The 20,801-nt window shown below is 49.2% G+C and overlaps 1 protein-coding gene across 1 annotated transcript; it reads right to left on the bottom strand.

Annotated features, from left to right (window-relative positions):
• Nucleotides 1–1,174: 1,174 nt before the first annotated feature.
• SFRP4 (secreted frizzled-related protein 4) lies at nt 1,175–16,232 on the bottom strand. Its single transcript, XM_015419199.1, has 6 exons — nt 15,788–16,232; nt 14,481–14,564; nt 14,298–14,363; nt 10,578–10,776; nt 5,707–5,770; nt 1,175–1,363 (listed from the first exon to the last, which is right to left on the bottom strand). The coding sequence occupies exons 1-6, from the start codon at nt 16,230–16,232 to the stop codon at nt 1,175–1,177; spliced, it is 1,047 nt and encodes a 348-aa protein (XP_015274685.1).
• Nucleotides 16,233–20,801: the final 4,569 nt, after the last annotated feature.

Raw genomic sequence — 20,801 nt, 5'->3', positions numbered from 1 at the left:
CAGTCCAGAGGAAATGACATGAGCATGGGGGGGGCGTGTATTTATATTTCAGCCAATTGCCCTAATCAAGAGACACTTCATGGTCACAGGAGATAACAGTAGGTGAATGGATGCTCCACACCTTCAAAAGCTTCCCATCCACCTCAGTGGAGAGTTTCAGTTCATGCATACCATGGACCATGCTTATTAAGGGGTTCCTTCCACTGAAATGAACAGGAGGGACCAACTCCAGAAGAAATCCAGGTGGGCCTCTAACACATCATGCTGGTCAATTTCAGATGTGCTAAAAATGGCTCCAGAAACATGTCTGCTTCCTGCCTTTTCACAACATTTCTAAATAGCACAGAGGATACGCTATTTAACCGCGCTGCCAGTCAAAAGGCTTGCAAGAATTTCATTTCTGTGTCCAAAAAGAACCTCCATTCATAAGAAAGCTACAAGTGGTAAATACCGAAGTATAATTTCAAAGCTTTCGGTTTGTCTTTTTAAAATACTGTTTTTAGTAAAAAAAAAAAAAAAAGTTTACATCCAACAATTAACATCGACAACAAAAAGCTGGCCTGAAGTAGATGACAAAGAAGGGATTTGGGGTATTTTTACTACACAAACACACACGTATCGAAGACTGTGTCTTTAGGCACACCCGTGGGCCTCTGGACAAGTCAGCCACCAGTCTGGCACACACAGACACATAGATCACCTGCTGTTAGCAGAGGGGCGTGAAGAAATCCCACATTTACCATACTTTCACAGAACAACACTAGAGAAAGAGAAACCACAATGATTGGACGTGTGCCCTCTCTGCATGATGAGGCTCATCACAGAAAGGGAACCAACAGCGGCTGCCACATCTGGAGCACACATTCACCGACTCCTGCCACACTCATATCTGAATGGCAGATTAACAAATCCAGATGTTTAATCGGGAAACTATAATAGGCCACTCTGAAACATGCCTCATCGATTGGCTTCCATCAACCAACCGGATGCTGCTGCAAAACCTGTATCTGTGGCTTGGAGGGGGGGAAAGCAATCAAAAGTAAACCACAACCAGTAATGGCTATCTGGAACACTGCTGCGGATGTTTACGAGTTCAGAGAACAGAGATATGCCACTCAGGCCGGATGGGACCTTTGTCATGCAAGCAGATCTTTTCCCAGGGAAAATCTGGAATTCATATTTTTCTGGTATTGACTTCTTTCTGGTCACGCCTCGGTGGATTGGTCTTCTTAGGACCAGCAAGCACTGGGCTGGTGTTCTTTGGGTTTTGCTTGGGTACCCCGCTGCGGCCAAAGTTTCTTGCATTTTGGTTTTTGTTCTGGGCTGCTCGCAACTTGAGTTCTTGGAGTCGCTGCTCCCACCTCTAGGGAAAATATTGGGGGGGGGGGAAGCCACACAGATTAGTGAGAGGGGAGGAAAATCTTTAATACAGATCAAGACTAACTCTGTCAATGGTTCATACATCCAGCTCGGGAAGATGGATACACATAGTTACTTGAGGGAGGTGTAAGCCCTTCTCCCACACAAAGAGGTGCAAGCTATTTCCTCATTGGGAGACTGCACATTTCCAGCCAAAGAATGCTGCATGGGGACTCCATGTGATACCCGTGAAATGTAAACTCTTTCCAAGATGTTCTTTGCTTTTGACCCCACGTAGCCTCAGAGTCCCCCGTGGTACAGCATACGTGTGAGATGCCTTTTAACAGAGTGGAAAACCACTCAATACTTTTTATCTGGATCTCCTTGAGGCATAGCTAGGGCTGAACTGGTTTACTGGTACCATGTGTGTTGAGCCCAGTGGAGGCTCCATAACGGGTTTGACACACTTTTGGTACCAGGTCAGATTGTGGGAAATCTTTAATGCGATTCCCACTGCCTGGTCAGCTGTAACCCGAGAGATACCCATGACCCAAAATCAAGAAGAACACTGAACCTGTTACCTTTATAACTTGACTGAATCTGTTCATCAGAGGCTTGCACCCATAAAAAAGCCAGGATTTTCTCCAGCATGTCTAAAAGATGGCATATGGAGACAGGCCTATCCAAAAGGTGCACAAATTCTCCATGATATTACTTGTAAATCTCATTATTCCATTTGGTTGCTACCTAGGCCCACCTAGGAGCCACTTCCTCACTGGGCTGCCTCCCCATAGCTGTCAGCTATGTGGGCAGAGGTAAGTGCATGCGCCTTTCCCATGCAATCGTTGGCACCCCTGCTCATTGCACACCATTGCCTCGGCCAATGGGATTGTGGCATCCTCATGAATACCGAAATACAACTGATCTCCAGACTACAGAACTAGTCCCCCTCGAGAAAATGGCTGCTTCGGAGGGTGAACTCCAGGGCCGGCTCACCCACTAGGTGAACTAGCCATTCGCCTAGAGCGCCGGGCCCCAGATGGGGCGCCAAGCTGTGCCACCTCCCACCCCCTTTGGTGGCGGCGGCGGAAGGCGGCGGCGGTGGCAGCAGCAAAAGGGTGGCTGGCTCCAGAGGTCTCCAGGTTTCCAGGCCCCACCGGGAGGTTGGCATCTGCGCCATGAGGCAGCCTCGCCTAGGGCACAGAAATACCTCGAGCTGGCCCTGGTGAACTCTATGGCATTACACCTCACTGTGGTCCCTCCTTTCCCAAAACCCTGCCCTTCGGATCTCCAGGAATCTCCCAACCTGGAGCTGGCAACCATATAGATATCTCAGCTACAGAGGATAGTGGTGCAAGGACAAACACTCGTCAGGGACACTCTAGGCTGATCCTGCATTGAGCAGGGGGTTGGACTAGATGGCTTGTATGGCCCCTTCCAACTCTGTGATTCTATTATTCTAAGGATGTCACTTCCCTGTAAGTGTAGGTGGGTATGAAGGGGGGAAGTTCTTCTAAATGCCCATGCTTCCTGATTCCTCCGCATCTCTGTCACCTGTGATGTTGTTCCCAGCTTACAGCACCACCATGAATTCGAACAGTCTCTTAAACTACCTCCATTCTTCCTTTCTACATACATGTTGCACGTCAATGTCTAATCTAAAGAGAGCAGCAAAATTGGCTTCTCTGGTAAAAACCAGCCAAAGATGTTTCAGAGGGACTTTCCAGCCACAGAAATAGCGCAATTGAAAAAGGGGGGGGGGGGATCCTTGGAACACTTTGGGAGAAACTGCGATGAGTCTGCCAAGGAAAAGTAAAAAAGGGGGGGGGGGATCCTTGGAACACTTTGGGAGAAACTGCGATGAGTCTGCCAAGGAAGTGGTCTTTGCAATCCATCCTCCTGGAATCCTGTGGTCCGAGGGGAAAACCAGAGTCTTTCTTTCTGGTCACGCCTCGGTGGATTGGTCTTCTTAGGACCAGCAAGCACTGGGCTGGTGTTCTTTGGGTTTTGCTTGGGTACCCCGCTGCGGCCAAAGTTTCTTGCATTTTGGTTTTTGTTCTGGGCTGCTCGCAACTTGAGTTCTTGGAGTCGCTGCTCCCACCTCTAGGGAAAATATTGGGGGGGGGGGAAGCCACACAGATTAGTGAGAGGGGAGGAAAATCTTTAATACAGATCAAGACTAACTCTGTCAATGGTTCATACATCCAGCTCGGGAAGATGGATACACATAGTTACTTGAGGGAGGTGTAAGCCCTTCTCCCACACAAAGAGGTGCAAGCTATTTCCTCATTGGGAGACTGCACATTTCCAGCCAAAGAATGCTGCATGGGGACTCCATGTGATACCCGTGAAATGTAAACTCTTTCCAAGATGTTCTTTGCTTTTGACCCCACGTAGCCTCAGAGTCCCCCGTGGTACAGCATACGTGTGAGATGCCTTTTAACAGAGTGGAAAACCACTCAATACTTTTTATCTGGATCTCCTTGAGGCATAGCTAGGGCTGAACTGGTTTACTGGTACCATGTGTGTTGAGCCCAGTGGAGGCTCCATAACGGGTTTGACACACTTTTGGTACCAGGTCAGATTGTGGGAAATCTTTAATGCGATTCCCACTGCCTGGTCAGCTGTAACCCGAGAGATACCCATGACCCAAAATCAAGAAGAACACTGAACCTGTTACCTTTATAACTTGACTGAATCTGTTCATCAGAGGCTTGCACCCATAAAAAAGCCAGGATTTTCTCCAGCATGTCTAAAAGATGGCATATGGAGACAGGCCTATCCAAAAGGTGCACAAATTCTCCATGATATTACTTGTAAATCTCATTATTCCATTTGGTTGCTACCTAGGCCCACCTAGGAGCCACTTCCTCACTGGGCTGCCTCCCCATAGCTGTCAGCTATGTGGGCAGAGGTAAGTGCATGCGCCTTTCCCATGCAATCGTTGGCACCCCTGCTCATTGCACACCATTGCCTCGGCCAATGGGATTGTGGCATCCTCATGAATACCGAAATACAACTGATCTCCAGACTACAGAACTAGTCCCCCTCGAGAAAATGGCTGCTTCGGAGGGTGAACTCCAGGGCCGGCTCACCCACTAGGTGAACTAGCCATTCGCCTAGAGCGCCGGGCCCCAGATGGGGCGCCAAGCTGTGCCACCTCCCACCCCCTTTGGTGGCGGCGGCGGAAGGCGGCGGCGGTGGCAGCAGCAAAAGGGTGGCTGGCTCCAGAGGTCTCCAGGTTTCCAGGCCCCACCGGGAGGTTGGCATCTGCGCCATGAGGCAGCCTCGCCTAGGGCACAGAAATACCTCGAGCTGGCCCTGGTGAACTCTATGGCATTACACCTCACTGTGGTCCCTCCTTTCCCAAAACCCTGCCCTTCGGATCTCCAGGAATCTCCCAACCTGGAGCTGGCAACCATATAGATATCTCAGCTACAGAGGATAGTGGTGCAAGGCCAAACACTCGTCAGGGACACTCTAGGCTGATCCTGCATTGAGCAGGGGGTTGGACTAGATGGCTTGTATGGCCCCTTCCAACTCTGTGATTCTATTATTCTAAGGATGTCACTTCCCTGTAAGTGTAGGTGGGTATGAAGGGGGGAAGGTCTTCTAAATGCCCATGCTTCCTGATTCCTCCGCATCTCTGTCACCTGTGATGTTGTTCCCAGCTTACAGCACCACCATGAATTCGAACAGTCTCTTAAACTACCTCCATTCTTCCTTTCTACATACATGTTGCACGTCAATGTCTAATCTAAAGAGAGCAGCAAAATTGGCTTCTCTGGTAAAAACCAGCCAAAGATGTTTCAGAGGGACTTTCCAGCCACAGAAATAGAGAAATTGAAAAAGGGGGGGGGGGGATCCTTGGAACACTTTGGGAGAAACTGCGATGAGTCTGCCAAGGAAGTGGTCTTTGCAATCCATCCTCCTGGAATCCTGTGGTCCGAGGGGAAAACCAGAGTCTTGTGTCTGTAGATCAGTGGCTTGTATACACACAAAATCCGTGTGCTTCTGAATAGGGCTCCTTGTACACATGCAGTCAATTCACTAGCCACAACACAAGCCATATCCAATGACGAAAGTGGTTAGATGTTTTGCTGAAACTCCCATAACGGATTTTTTTATTTCTGGTACACCCGTGATGAATGTCCATGAAATGGTTTGCTGGAAATTTACATCCCCCCAACGGGGAGGGGTGGTATCCTGTATCTAACCATTTTGGCCCACTGTCGCCACTAAGTGTAGCCCACCAGCAGATTCTTAGAGCAGAACGGAGCTGAAAGGGCAAGTGTAAGAACCTCATCCTGTTCCAGAAGAAGGGAGGGGGCAAGTGAATGCTCTTACCTTAAATCTTTTGCTCAAGGGGTCTTTCCACTTTTCAACTGAGCACCCGTCCAGAAGCATCAACCTGAAATGTCAAGTCAGGAATGAAAGAGGGCAGAAGAGAAGAGACGACTCATTTCCAATGTACAGACGTTCCACTATAAGAGGACCACCGTGGCACAGTGGTCAGGGAGTCAGACTAGGATCTGGGAGACCCGGGTTCGAATCCCGACTCTGCCATGAAGTTTGCTGGGTGCCCTTGAGCCAGTTAACCTACTTTGCTGGGTTGTCGAGTGGATAAAAGGGAGGAGAGAAAGGTGCACAAAGTGGAATAAGGAAGAAGAAGAGATTGGATTTATACCCCGCCCTTCACTACCCAAAGGAGTCTCAGAGCGGCTTACAAGCTCCTTCCCCTTCTCCTCCCCACAACAGACAGCCTGTGAGGTAGGCGGGGCTGAGAGAGCTCTTCCTAGAACTGTCCTTGAGAGAACAGCTCTGACAGAACTACGGCTTGCCAAAGGTCATCCAGCCAGGTGCAAGTGGAGGAGTGGGGAATCAAACCCGGTTCTCCCAGATTAGAGTCCACACACTTAACCACTACACCAAACCACTACACCAAACTGTAGAACAGCTGACAGCTCAGCTCAAATTAAGTACTTTTAAGGTCCACAGATTTCAGTGGGAGAGTTAAACTCACGCTCTAGTCCATTTATTGAAATAAATGTTGGTTTGTTGGTCTTTCTCCTCATTTGGGCAGGATGATGCCAATAATGTTTCGTTTTTCTTATCTTTTTTCTGGTATTAACAAAAACAGTACAGATAAACTAGTGGGACTACTGTTGCTTGCTTATATTCAGATGGGTAGCCCTGTTGGTCTGAAGAAACAGAACAAAGTTTGAGTCCAGCCACACCTTTAAGACCAACAAAATTCAGTTCTGCATATAAACTTTTGTGTGCATGCACACAGCCAGAATTAAACTTTGGTGGTCTTAAAGGTGCCACTGGACTCACACTTTGCACGCACACAAAAGTTCTACCCAGAATTAAACTTTGTTGGTCTTAAAGGTGCCGCTGGACTCAGACTTTGTTCCAATGTATGCATACATTAACTATGAAGAGTTGTGGGCCCCTTTATTCTCATAACTGACTCAAGTAATATCAATAAACCAAACATAATGTGATGTAATAGCCACTGGTTTGCAGTAGGGCTTCTCCTCCCTTTGTTCTAAAGAAAACTTAAACCTCGTTTTCTCCAGTTTAAAGAGGAACTGAGCCGGGGGGGGGGGCAGCCCCCCCACAGCCACTGCAGGGAGCAAGGCGAAACGAAGCCACGCTTTCCGAGAGCACGGGGCAGCTCACCACCACCTAGGGTTGCCAGCTGTAGGCTGGGAAATTCCTGGACTTGGCAGAGGAGGGTGGGGTCTGGGGAGGGGAGGGACCTCAGTGGATTATAAGGCCACGGAGCCCACCTTCCAAAGCTGCCATTTTCACCAGGGGAACTGTTCTCTGTCACCTGGAGGTCAGCTGTGATCCCAGAAGATCTCCAGCTACAACCTGGAGGCTGGCAACCCTACTCTGCTTCTTTAATCCTTTAGATGTATCCCCCCCACACACACACACACACGGGCACACACACTTTCCTGTTGCTGAACTGTGTTACAGCACAGCTTGATAAGGAAAGGGAGGGGAAAGGGAGGTTTCTGGTTATGGTGGATTCCGGCATGACCGTTGTTGTAGCTATGCTTCTGCGCAGGCATGAGACAGGAAGGGAGAGGAGGCGGAGGAGAAGGAGCAGGAGGAGAAGACAAGATTGGATTTATAGCCCGCCCTTCACTTAGGGTCTCAGCGCGGCTTACAATCTCCTTCCCTTCTTCTCCCCACAACAGACACCCTGTGAGGTAGGTGGGGCTGAGAGAGCTCTGAGAGGAACTGCCCTTGAGAGAACAGCTCTGAAAGAACTTGTAACAGGCCCAAGGTCACACCAGCAGCTGCATGTGGAGGAGTGGGGAGGGCGGGGTATAAATTGAACCTATAAATAAATAAATAAATAAATAAATAAATAAACCTGGTTCTCCAGATTAAAGTTCGCCACTCTTAGCCACTACACCAAATTGGGGGCAGCCAAAAGAAGCAATGCAGGAATGGGTGGTGGGGATGCCATTCCAGCATGTCCCTGCACTTTGGTCCTTTCCGCACCTGGATCTCATCCCTGGTTTCATCAGAGTTCAACTCGCGACACAACACCTTGCAGTTATCCCTGGTTACAACAGCATCCACTTATCCCGGGACAAGTGTGGGGCAAAACCGGGGTGACCTCAATGTAATGTGGAAACAAAAGATACCCCGAGATAATTACAGGGGTGAACTCACATGTAGCATAGAATGTAAGTTCGGGGACAGGGCTGAGCCAGGATTTAAGGTCTAGTGCGGAAAGGACCAATGTGTTGCTGCGGCCGTGGTAGGACCATGGTTTTTTGCATGTGGACGCAGCCAGACTCTTACAAAGCATTTACTGCTATGGCCTAAATTCACCACAACACTTCTGCATTCCCTAATCCCGGGCTGAGTCGGACATTGCTTACAAATGCCTCTCACTCCCTCAATATAGTCATGACAGGGGAGACGGCGATAGGAACAAGAATGTGGTGTTTTCTTCAGCCCTCTTCCAAGCAAGTGACCGTTCGGTTTGACCTTTTTAAAAGCCACTGTAACTCTAGCCCTGTTTACATAGCACCCAGTTCAATGGGAAAAAACAATATGTTGTTTCTGCTGACATCTCCAAAATCCTTTGACAAAGCGAATATAATGAAAACCTCAGTGACCTTTAAAAGCAGCACTGGCAAACTTGTTCCATATCGGAATTATGGAACTCTTTCTAAACTTTCCCGAATTCCCGAGCTGTATTTGTTTTGAAAGCCTTTACCCGGATGCTCCACACAGCCTCAAATACCGCAAGATTAATCAATATCATGTTTCTGACTCATCCCCCAGTTTCCAGTCCCATTATCACCAGAATAAAAATTGGACATTCATCCCATACAAAAATAATATGAAGCTGCTTTATATGGAGTCTCATCCCTAGTCCCTCTAGGTAAAGTAGTAGTCTGTGAGGGTCTCAGGCAAGAAGAGGCCTTTCCTGAGAGGGGATGTCCTCTCAGCTGAAGTTGCCAAGGATTGAACCTGCAATCCTCTGTGCAAAACATGGGTTCCCCTACCAAGCTATGCTCCCGCCCCCTTAACCCTTAAGTAAAGGTAAAGGTTTCCCTTGCTCAAAAGCCAGTCGAATCTGACTCTAGGGATGCGGAGCTCATCTCCGTTTCCAAGCCGAAGAGCCAGCGCTGTCCAAAGACATTTCCGTGGTCATGTGGCCGAGGCGCACGGAATGCTGGGCTCTACTGGTAGCAGGAGCTCTTTTGCATATTAGGCCACACACCCCTAGTGTAGCCAATCCTCCAAGAGCTTACAGAGCTCTTCTTACTGGGACTACTGTAAACTCTTGGAGGATTGGCTACACTAGGGGTGTGTGGCCTAATATGCAAAGGAGCTCCTGCTACCAGTAGAGCCTGGTGACTTTAACTCAAAGTTTTGCTTACCTCCTGTCTCTCCCCCTCCCCTAAATTTCACCATCTCTTTCCCAAAGAACTCATAAGTCACCAGTTTGGTGTAGTGGTTAAGTGTGCGGACTCTAATCTGGGAGAACCGGGTTTGAGTCCCCATTCCTCCACTTGCACCTGCTGATGTGACCTTGGGTCAGTCACAAGCTCTGGCACAGCTGTCCTTGAGAAAGAGCAGATTGTGTCAGAGTTCTCTCAGCCCCATCCACCTCACAGGGTGTCTGTTGTGGGGAGGGGAAGGGAAAGGAGTTTGTAAGCCGCTCTGAGACTCCAAGTGAAGGGCAGGGTATAAATCCAATCTCTTCTTCTTCTTCTTCTCCTCCTAAGGGCGTGGGAGCTCAGAGTTTGTTGTGAATAATAATCAAACACCTATCCGTTTCTTCTTCCAAAAAACTCAGAACTCTTATTGGTAGGACAGGCTGAGAGACTGCGATTGAGCCAATGAACTTCATGGATGGGCTAGGATCGCAACCTCGATCTCTCCAATCAGAAGTCTAGCACACTAGCCAGACATGGAGCTGGCCCGGCATATTTATTTATTGAAAATAGCTATATGTCTGCCTTTCTTTCCAGCAACTCAGGACCCATGGCAGATAGCAATAACGTGAAATGCAATAAAATCAATGTACAATCAAGAGTTTAAAACCAATTAAACTTTAGTACAATAAATACAGAATACATTAGAACTACATTAACATACCAGCACCCAACTAACAAGAGACTCCTCCTTTGCAGAGACACAGACTGGCCCGAAATGCTCTGACAAAAGTTCTGTTATACAGACTCTCTGGAAGGCCAGGAGAGCAGACACTCCCCTGACATCTTCTGGGAAGCTGTTTCCCAAGCCTGGGGCAGCCACTGAAAAAGCCCCGTTATGGACCCTTGCGAAGCAGGTACTGACCATGGATGTGCCCGGGAAGCAGGTACTGACCATGGATGTGCCCGGGAAGAAGGAATCTGCCACAAGGGAACATGCAGGGAGAGGCGGTCCTTCAAGTACGTAGGCCCTGGGTTGTGGAGGGCTATGAAGGTGAGCATCTGCACCTGGACCCGAGGACCCAGAAACAAATAGGCAGCCCCTGCATGGACCTCAAAATGGGAGTGACAGAGTCCCACCAGCCAGCCCCCGATAACAAAGTGAAGTCTGCAGAAAGTCTTCAAGGGCAACCCCAGTCATTTCAGTAGACGATGTATGCACAGGAATTCATTTGCCAAAAAAAAAAGAACAAAATGCCTGTAAACTCAAATGCTATTTCTTGCTATGGTATGATCGCTTACCTTGAGCGCCACTCATAACACATAATGAGGACGTCTTGATTAGGTGCAAGAGGCGGGCACCGGCAGGATGAATTCGTGTACAGGTGGACTTGAGAACGGGGAATTGGAGTTGAAGATTTGAGTACATCTATCACTTCGACAGTTGTGATGATTTCGTTACAGCTGCCTCTCTCGAAGCTCTTGGCTTTCGCACGAAGAACTGCAACACACAATGCAACTGTTATGCATAAATAAACGGTGTGCATTAACGCTGAAGGAAGTCCCAAACAACCCTTTTGCATCGCTCACTTTCTAGGGCAGGAGACCCCAACCATGTTCAGCATGGAGGCACTTGGAATGTGGAAAACAGGTAATGGGCACCGCCACAAAACAGCTGCCGTGGATGGTAGGTCCAATCAGAAAATGGTGGGAAGATCTTTCAATGGAGGCAGTTTCCAAATGGGTGCTCCCTGCAGACACAAAGCTCATGCCTCCTGGGCTATTCTGAGACGCAGGAAAGCTACGATTGACTCTTTTCTTTAGAGAAGAAGGAAGTGGGTGCCAGCCAAATGCATTTGTAAGCACCATGGTGCCACCAGGCACAGTGGTGAAGATTACAGCTCTAGGAAGGACGTCCCCTTGAATTATGGGACTTGTTGAGTGAACACACCAAGGGGGGTTGTTGGCATGGAAGAAAAGACCCTTCCATCAAAATGAGCAGAGGCCAATGAGTCTGTATGCATGTTTCTCCCAAATGTTGGCTGCCTTCAACCCTCAATAACCACAAGTAATGCTTTCTCTGTAGTGGATACTGCTTTCTGGGATCCCCTCCTGAGGGAAACCTCTCCAACCCATGTCCTTGGCCATAAGGGTGTTAAAATTTGTTCCTTCTTTCAAAACTTCTGAGGGATTGCTTGTATCCCTCTAGCTGCTGTTAAAGCAATTGTGGATTTGGAGGGATCAACATGTGAATGGATCTCTGCATTCAGATGCACATCCTCCTAAAAGTGATACGGTCTGGAAGGATATACACAGCATCTGCTCTTGGACGTATATCCTGATGCATATTAGGATACATGTTAGATTTATGCCTGCCATTTCATCCTGATCCAGTACGTTATGTATGCAGGAATCTCTTGAGATGGACCAGGGTACTGGTGATTTATTGATCCCGTTTTTCTTTACCATCAGCTGCTCTAGGGACTAAAGAGCTGAAAAGCAGCGTAGATGTAGAAATGATAAAATTTTGATCCAGTCCTGTTAGCCAAAGCTCTTGATCGAGTGGGCTGCAAAATATGCTTTCCCACCTCATCTGAATGCATCCCATCCCCTTCCTACCCCTTCTGGATCCCACCTCGGAGATTCTAAACCAATGCCCCCTCTAAGCTGTGGAGTCTTGTGAGCAAAAATCCTACTTTGTGAGCTACTGGCATTAGAGTTCTGAGCGAGCGATTTGGCTGCTGCATAAATTAGTTTGCTCTGGAGTCATCCTACCTGAGCTAAGACAAAAATGTGTGAGCCGGAGGCTAAAAAACTATGAGCTAGCTCACACTAACTCAGCTTAGAGGGAACACTGTTCTAAACCTGAGTGCAAGCAATGTGGCTCCTTGTAGTTCATCAAAGGGGTGTTCTAGGGGCTGCATAAATAATGAGTAATTAAGTATTGCTGCTGCTACTACTAATGAAAAACGTTAAATGGTTGAGAAAAAGAAGCTGGCTGGTGTGTGTGTGTGTGTGTGTGTGTGTGTGTGTCTCACAAAAGTTTACCCCATAGACATCTAGAAAAAGATGCAATTTTTAAAAAGTCATATTTAAAAGGCATAGCAAAACTGCACAACAAATCTCTTTCCTTCCTTCCTTCCTTCCTTCCTTCCTTCCTTCCTTCCTTCCTTCCCTCCTTCCTTCCTTCCTTCCTTCCTCCCTTCCCATAGTTCCACTTAGTAAAATCAATATCACTTTCTCTAAAATTGTAATTTAATTATTTGATTATTTGTTCATTTTCACATGGGAAGGGAAGATTCTGACCTCCTCTTGTGATCTCTACAGAAGAATACTGCCTCAAGCTGAAACATCTTCGCTTGGAAAGGAGTCAAACTGGCTTCAGTACAGATTATTTTTGCCTTTACTAGATCACATCGAACACATCAGTCAGATTTGAGTCCTGGAGCACCTTGGAGACCAAGGTTTTCGGTGTATGAGCTTTCAAGAGTCAAAGCTCCCAAAAGCTTATACCCCCAAAATCTTGTACTTCTCTAAGGTGCTACTGGACTTAAATCCAGCTGTTAAACCAGCATGGCTCCCCTCTTCAACTATCTACACATCAGGATATCAGGATATATTTATTTAATTCACTGTATATGTACTTCATATGTATTCTCCCCAAAGGGGACCCCGAGTGGTTTACAACATTCTTCCTGTCTCCATTTTAACCTCACAGCAGAGTAGGGATTCGAACCTGGGTCTCCTGGATCCTAGTGTGACATTCTAACCACTGTATAGAGTCCTGGGGGTGGTGCACACCCACTTGGCAGTCAATTCTGTTAAATTCAGTGGAACGCTTCTGGGAAAACACACATAAGATTGGGGTGCACAGCTACAATCCCATGCAAACTTATTAGAAAGCTTCCCAGTCATATCTAATTGGACACAGGTACCATTGATTATATGGAGCATGCGGTGGCTCAAGTGGTTAAGACGCCGAACTGCAGGCTATGGAAGGTCAGTAGTTCAGCAGTTCGAGACCCAAGTGCCGCATGACGGAGTGAGCTCCCGTCTCTAGTTCCAGCTCCTGCCAACCTAGCAGTTCGAAAGCAAGAAACTGCAAGTAGATAAATAGGTACCGCTTCGGTGGGAAGGTAACAGCGTTCCGTGTGCCTTGGTGTTTAGTCATGCCGGCCACATGACCACAGAAAGGTCTTTGGACAGCGCTGGCTCTTCGGCTTTGAAACGGAGATGAGCACCGCAACCCTAGAGTCGGACTCGACTGGCTTTCGAGCAAGGGAACCTTTACCTTTACCACTGATTATAATGGACCCAGTAAAATGAGTGGTACCTGCTTCCAAGTAAACATGATTAGGATTGGGTTGTAATTCTGAGTAAATCTCTGGAACGCTCTGTGCATGTTTCAGAGTTAACACCACTGACTACAATAAGGCTTATCCCAAATAAGTGTGCATGGGATCAGAACCCTAATCTTTCATTTAAGCACCTTAAAAACCCATGCATTTCAATGGGATTTCTGTCCACCTTAGTCCAGCTTGTATCCAAAGAGTTTTTCTTTTACCTGTAAAATCAGGGCCCATGTTATTTGAGACACACGGTGGTCTTTAATTTCTCCAGAAAACAACTGTTTTAGAGCTATCAACTTAGACCACAAACTAGATGTTTGCTGATGGTACATTAGAAATGATCTATTTGGGATTAACAACTGCTCGTATTTGCTCTCCCTGAGAATTTCAGCCTCCTAAAGATCAGTGCCCTTTTCACTAGTTAGATTGTGGGAGAAAGTACAAGGAAACCAGGGGGAAAAAAGAGAAGTGACGGATTCTTTTAACCCTTCCCCTCAAGATATCGGTTGGCTAATCAATGGGTCAGATTTCATAATGGTGAAAAGAGATCCTGTCCACAGCAGTCTAAGAGGGAAAAATGATATAGTGATGAAAAGGAAGGAGGAAACGAGGTGAGTCCAAACACTTGGACAAAATGCAGAGTTTTGTGTTGCTGTTTTTTTAATAAACTTACCATAGCTGTAGTTTTTGATTAGGTACGTGGCCAGCGTGGGCTTGATCTTCCTACATTTGCAGCGACCTTTTGGGTAAAAGAGAGAGAATAACAAGAGATGGAGGACATATAACCAGGCACACTCTTCGGTGCTGGGATTCGCTTTCAAGAAGCTCGCGGGGCGGAGGGGAAAGAGAGACTCACCGGGGCTGACCTGCTTGCACTCGACGGGCGGGGGTCTCTCCTGGACCATCACGTCGTCAGATAAGTCAATCCACTTCACGTCCTCTGGACAAGGGGAGACAAAAAGACAAGAAGGGTTTGGTCAGGAAGGATCTGGAGGGAGGGAACTTGTCCATCCTGAAAACTGTTTGACAGGTCTAGACCTACCTCAGGGGACAGAGCATTTCCCCTTCGCCTGATGCCTGAAACCCTCCCGTGAATCTCAACAGATCCCCCCCTTTTCAAAGCTGATGTTCATCCATACTCAGCAGCAAAGCAGATCCCACTGCGTCCCATCAGATTTACTCCCGAGTCAACACGTGCGTAGGATCACCACCTTGGTTCCAGCCTGGGGAACTGGGAGGAGGCAGGGGTCTTCATTGGTTCTCTCTATTTACCCACTGCTTTTGCTGGTGTGCTCAGAGTGGTGGTCCAGTATGCAAAGCGAACAGATGAAAACGCAAGCATTCGGGAAATAAATCTGACTCGATTAAAAGCAACCTCATTAAGACCCCAGCAAAGGCAGAATAAAACACACACACAAAAAAAACCCCACTTTTAAAAGAACAGATCTGCTCCGTTCCTTCCCAGTCCAGAACTTGCACCCAGTGACCTGACCAAACTGTAACGGGAACAGAGAGCCTCAAGTGCCGGACTCGGATCTGGGAGACCCAGGTTCGAATCCCCACTCTGCCCTGGAAGCTGGCTGGGTGACCTTGGGCCAGTCACATAACCCACCCCGCAGGGCTGTTGCGAAGATCACACGGAGCCGAACAATATCAGCCGCTTTTGGCCCCCACGGGAGAAAGGAGGGATGTGAGTGAAGAAATGAAAAATGGACAAGGGGGCAATCACCGAGCAGGAATAGGGAGGGACTCATAGGCGTAATCTTCGTGGGGGCGGTGGGGCGTTAGCCCCTGCCGAAATTTTCAGGAAGGTGCTCAGCCTCCCCCGGGAGCCACCCTTGCAGGCAAAAACATCCCGCGGCCCCAGGCCCCGCCCCCCCCCCCCCCCCCGGGAAATTGGAAAGTCTACACCCTTGGAAGGGACCAATTGTCTAGCCTACTGCTTTGAGTATGGATGCCTGGGATGAAAAGCTCAGGCCTTGGAAAGAAAGTTCCAAGGAAATCAGAGAGGCACCTTCTCAGGTGGAGATGATGATAATGAGGAGGAGGAGGAGGAGGAGGACGGCGACGACGACCTCTAAGGTGGGTAACCTGCGGTTTAGGAAGGTGCCCTGATCGCACCCACCCCCTCGCCGCCCCCTGCCCCTGCCCAGCCGGGCTCACCTTCGGGCAGATCGGTGACGATGGCCTCGGGGGCGATGCAGACGCCGCGGTCGTAGACGGGCAGGTCGTGGCAGGCCAGGGCCTCGGGCCAGCTGTGGTTGTAGCGGCGCATGAGGGGCTCGCAGCCGTCGCGGGCCCGCTGGCAGAGCGACTTGCAGGGCCGGATGGGGTCGTGGAGGAACTCGACGGCGCAGATGGGCGCGTACATGGCGCAGAGGAAGAAGGCCAGCACCGGGCTGCAGGCGGCCTCCACCAGCTCCTGGTACTGCTCGATGGCCAGCACGGCGTTCTCCTGCGTGCTGTGGTGCAGGTGGTTGGGCATGCGGGTGGCGTTCCAGGGCATGTGGCGGCACATGGGGATGCGCACCGGCTCGCAGGGGGAGCCCGGCAGGCCGGCCGTGGCCCGGAAGACGCCCAGCCAGAGGCTCGCCACGACGGCCCACATCGCCGACGACGGAGCGCCTGCTTCGGCCGAAAGGTGCAAACGGCAAACCGCGCTCGCTTCCAGCAAGGGCCCCAGACTCGGAGCGCGCGTTGGCTCGCTCGCACTCTCCGCGGAGGCAGCTTCTCCGGGGGCTTTCCTGCTTGGGCGCAGACGGGCGAGCGGAGGCTGCTGAGCTGACCCACCCCAGCCATCGCCCGGACGGCAGCCTATTTATAAGCGGTGCCGGGGATGACGCGGGGGACGGGACGGGACGGCTCCCTCTGGCCAGGCGGGGCGGGCGGGAGAGGGGCAGAGAGGGCTTCTCCCTCGCCGCCGCGCACGTCGGGTTGACATCACCGCCAGTCAATCTCACCCCCCGAGGCGACACCCTCGCCGGCTCCACATTTCTCACCGGGTGTCTCCGAGCCGACGATATTTCTTCCTTTCTTTCCTCCCGCGAGGGGGTTGATGCCTGCGATAAATTCTGGAAGGAGATTTAGGGAAGGTGCCTGCGTGGACCTCGGGGGGCGGGGGGGGGGGCACACGCGCTCTCTTCATCTCCCTGCACAGCCACGGAGTCCGGAGCAGGGTTCAAATGGGTCGCGGAGGAGGGGGGGGGAGGCAGCATACCCCCCCCTCCCACCACCACTTTCCCAAACAGCCCGATTGAAAATAGAGTCGGGCGGGGATAGCCGTGGTGCTGGTCTGAACTCTGAAGCAACAGAACGACGTTTGAGTCCGGCGGTGGCACCTTTAAGTCCAACAAAGTTTAAATCTGGGCATAAACTGTCGTGTGCATGCCACACGAAAGCTTATATCCAGAATTCGAAGTGTGCACGCAGACTTCTAAGTGCGCATGCACACGACAGCTTAAACTCGGAATGAAACTTGTTGGTCTTAAAAAAAAACCACTGGACTCAAATCTAGTCCTATTGAAAGGTCTTCCTTTGGAAGCCCAAACCTCCCTTCTCAAAAGCCTGGATGAAGACAGATCCAGGTGGGCAGCCATAAGCACTGGAACAAAGTTGGAGTCCGGAGGCATTGGACTCAAACTTTGTTCAAACACCTGCAGTTATTCTAGTTACCTGCAGGGGGCTACGCCGTAGAGTTTACTACCGAGAAACGTCTCTGTATAGAGCTACCCACACATATCCCTAATGTGGACGACAGCCCATTAATTCGCCTGGCAAGTAAATCAAAGAAACCTTACAGTCCTAAACACAGTTCTCGGGGAGCCAGTTCCACTGCTCTTGGCGGGGCTCATACATGCTGAGAACTGAACTCTGTATTGACATCTATTCTTTATTTATACCCCCCTCCCAGTTTTCTGACCCCAGAGCTGGTTACATCTTTCTCCCTTCCTCTGTTCTGTCCTCACAACAATCCAGAGAGGTAGGTTAGGCTGAGAGAAAGTGATTGGCCCAATGTCACCAGGGCAGAGGGGGATTCTCAGATCTTAGACCAACACTGAACTACTGCACAGCACTTAAACCCTTGGTCTTAAATACAAGAATGAGAGGGATCCTCCTTTTGGGACACCTGAGAGAAGTGAGGCTGCTCTTCAGAGACAACTAATGGTGCTGGACAGGGTGGAGGGAAGGTAAGCTTAGAGTAGGGTCTGAAAAGTCTAGAGATGTGGGGTGTGGAGCCTGGGGAAGGTGGGATTTAAGGAGGGGAGGGACCTCAGAAGGGTATAATGCCACAGGCTCCATCCCAAAGCAGCCATTTCCTCTAGGGGAACTAGGGTTGCCAGCCTCCAGGTGGGGGATGGAGATCACCTGGAATTGAAACTGATCTCTAGATGACAGAGATCTGTTCCCCTGAAGAAAATGGCTGCTTTGGAGGGTGGACTCTGTGGCACTATACCCTGCTAAGGTTGCTTCCCTCCCCACAACTCTAACAGTAAAATCTGGAAAGACGCTAATATTCAAGCATCCCTCCAGAATCGGTAGTTAGAGTACTGGACTAGGAACCAGAAGACCCAGGTCCCAATCCCTACTTTGTTGTGAAAGCTCAAAGGGTGACCTTGGGAAAGTCTGTCTGTCTGTCTGTCTCTCTCTCTCTCTCTCTCTCAGGCTATCCTGCCATAGGATAGTTGTTGAGGATAAAACCCAGGAGGAGGGAATTATTCTATAAGCTCTGGATCCTCCATTGGGAAAGAAAGTGGGGTATAAATATCTAAATTAAAAAAAATCTTCAGACCACAGAGGCTGTTTACATAAGTAAATTTGGTAATTTACGAAGGAACGTTGTAGAACTGAACTGGCCCACAGTGCATATGTTAATTTCCCCTCTTTCTATGCCTGATCACTGGTCAAACCAGGTTTTCAGATTTTTGTAATCTTTCAAAAAGTCTCTACGAAAAGCCAGAAATGAGAATCTAAGAATTTTGGGTACCCCAAACAGCTTCCCCTTCCCCCACCACAGGGAAGCAGCTGCTCCCCCACTTTGCACCTCCCATATCCATGGGAGAGGGATGGAGGAAGTGAACACCCACTGGAGCTGGGGCACCTCCTTGGGCAGACCCCAATGCTGCAGGCAGTGACAGGGCTGGATGATATCTCTCCACCTTGGGCACCCTAGGTGATTGCCCTGTGAGAATCCAGTAGCCCAGCTCCATGTTGAGGGGTGGAGTGGGCCTCATAGCCACTGGAGAGTTTCCTGGTGGGCCAATGGCCTGTGTCCCCACTTGGCTGGGACTAGTTTGGGGAAGGTGGCTCCCAGCACAGGGCCTGGTAGAGCTGCAGGGTGGGCTGGCTCCTTCTGCACTCCTTTGTGGGGGCTTTTCCAGGGTTCCTCCCAGACCAGCCCTGGCCATGCTACTTTGTGCCAAGAAAGTAAAACAGGGGTCTGGTTGCTCCTTAGACAGTGGAATAAATTTCATTAGCCTTGAAAGTGCTACTGGACACCTTTCAGTATCACAGCCAGGGCTGTGGAAATGGATGAGCCTATGGCTCCCTTTAGCCCCCATTGGATAGTCTTCATGATGTCATTCACTCATCTCGCCTGGATTTAAGAACTGACACTCTTTTTTTCTTCTCTCAGTTATTTCTTTATTATTAATTTTATTTATTTTGCTCTACCATGCTTTTCGCCCCAACAATAAAACCCTGACCTTCTTGACAGGGGCAGAGCTGTGCCTTGGTGGTAGAGCATGTGCCTGGCACGTCCAAGGTCCCAGGTTCAGTCCTTGGGTTCTCTAGCTAAGAGGAACAGGTAGTAGGTGAGGCAATGTGAAAGACTTCTGTCTTGAGGGCTGTGGCTCAGAGGTAGAGGATCTGCTTCGCATGCAGAAAGTCCCAGGTTCAATTCCTGGTATCTCCAATTGAAAGAATCAGGTAGAATCTGTCTGGAACGCTTGTCCTTCTTGCTTCCCCCTCCACGGGATAGAGACACAATTTAGTTTCTCAGCACCATAAAATTAGATTAATTGCTGTATTTTTATTGTTTTTATTGTGAATTTTAAATTATGGTTGTGTTTTTACTGTTGTGGAGCTGCGGTGGCTCAAGTGGTTAATATGCTGAACTGCAGGCTGTGGAAGGTCAGTAGTTCAGCAGTTCGAGACCCGGGTGTGCCGCATGATGGAGTGAGCTCCCATCTCTAGTTCCAGCTCCTGCCAACCTAGCAGTTCGAAAGCAAGAAATTGCAAGTAGATAAATAGGTACCACTTTGGCGGGAAGGTAACAGCGTTCCGTGCACCTCGGTGTTTAGTCATGCTGGCCACATGACCACGGAAACGTCTTCGGACAGCGCTGGCTCTTCGGCTTTGAAATGGAGATGAGCACCGCAACCCTAGAGTCGGATTCGACTGGCTTTCGAGCAAGGGAACCTTTACCTTTACCTTTTACTGTTGTGCACCGCCCTGAGCCCTGTTTATAGGGGAGGGCGGTCTAGAAATTCCATTAACTAAATAAAATGTGAAAGACCTCTGCCTGAGACCCTGGAAAGCTGTTGCTGGTCTGAGTAGACAATACTCGCTGTGATGGACCAGTGGTCTGATTCAGTATAAGGCAGCATCATATGTTCATGTATGTCCTCTTTGGGGGAGGGGCCAGTGGTAGATCATCTGCTTGGCATGCAGAAGGTCCCAGGTTCAACCCCTGGCATCTCCAGTTGAAGGATCTGGCAGTAGGTGATGTGAGAGACCTTAGCCAGAGACCCTGGAGAGCAGCTGCCAGTCTGAGTAGACGATACTGACTCTGATGGACCAAAAGGTCTGATTCAGGATAAGGCAGCTTCATTTGTGTTCAGTGTTTGAGACACATGCATTCATGTGACCTGCTTAATCAGTCCAAAGTCCAAGTTGCCCAGGTTTTTTCCCCCAAGAGAAGCCAGCCTGATGCTTCTGGGGTGTGAAGGCAAGAGCCCTCCCCTTCTTGTTTACCCCCAAGCATTTAGCACCCAGATGTGTAATGTCTGTGAACATTTAGCTGTCGTGACTCATAGGTGTTGACAGGCCTGTCCTCCATGAATTGGTATAATTTTTTAAAACTGTCTTGAGTTATTAGCCTTCACCACACTGTGGCAGTAAATTACACATTATGTATTGTGTGAAGAAGTATCTCTTCCTCTGGATAAGTACATTCCTG

The sequence above is a fragment of the Gekko japonicus genome, unplaced genomic scaffold (genome assembly GCF_001447785.1).
Source record: "Gekko japonicus isolate JY-2015 unplaced genomic scaffold, Gekko_japonicus_V1.1 scaffold190, whole genome shotgun sequence".
NCBI lineage: Eukaryota > Metazoa > Chordata > Lepidosauria > Squamata > Gekkonidae > Gekko > Gekko japonicus.
The sequence above is the reverse complement of the archived record's forward strand: the minus strand, read 5'-3'. Positions and strand labels throughout refer to the sequence as shown.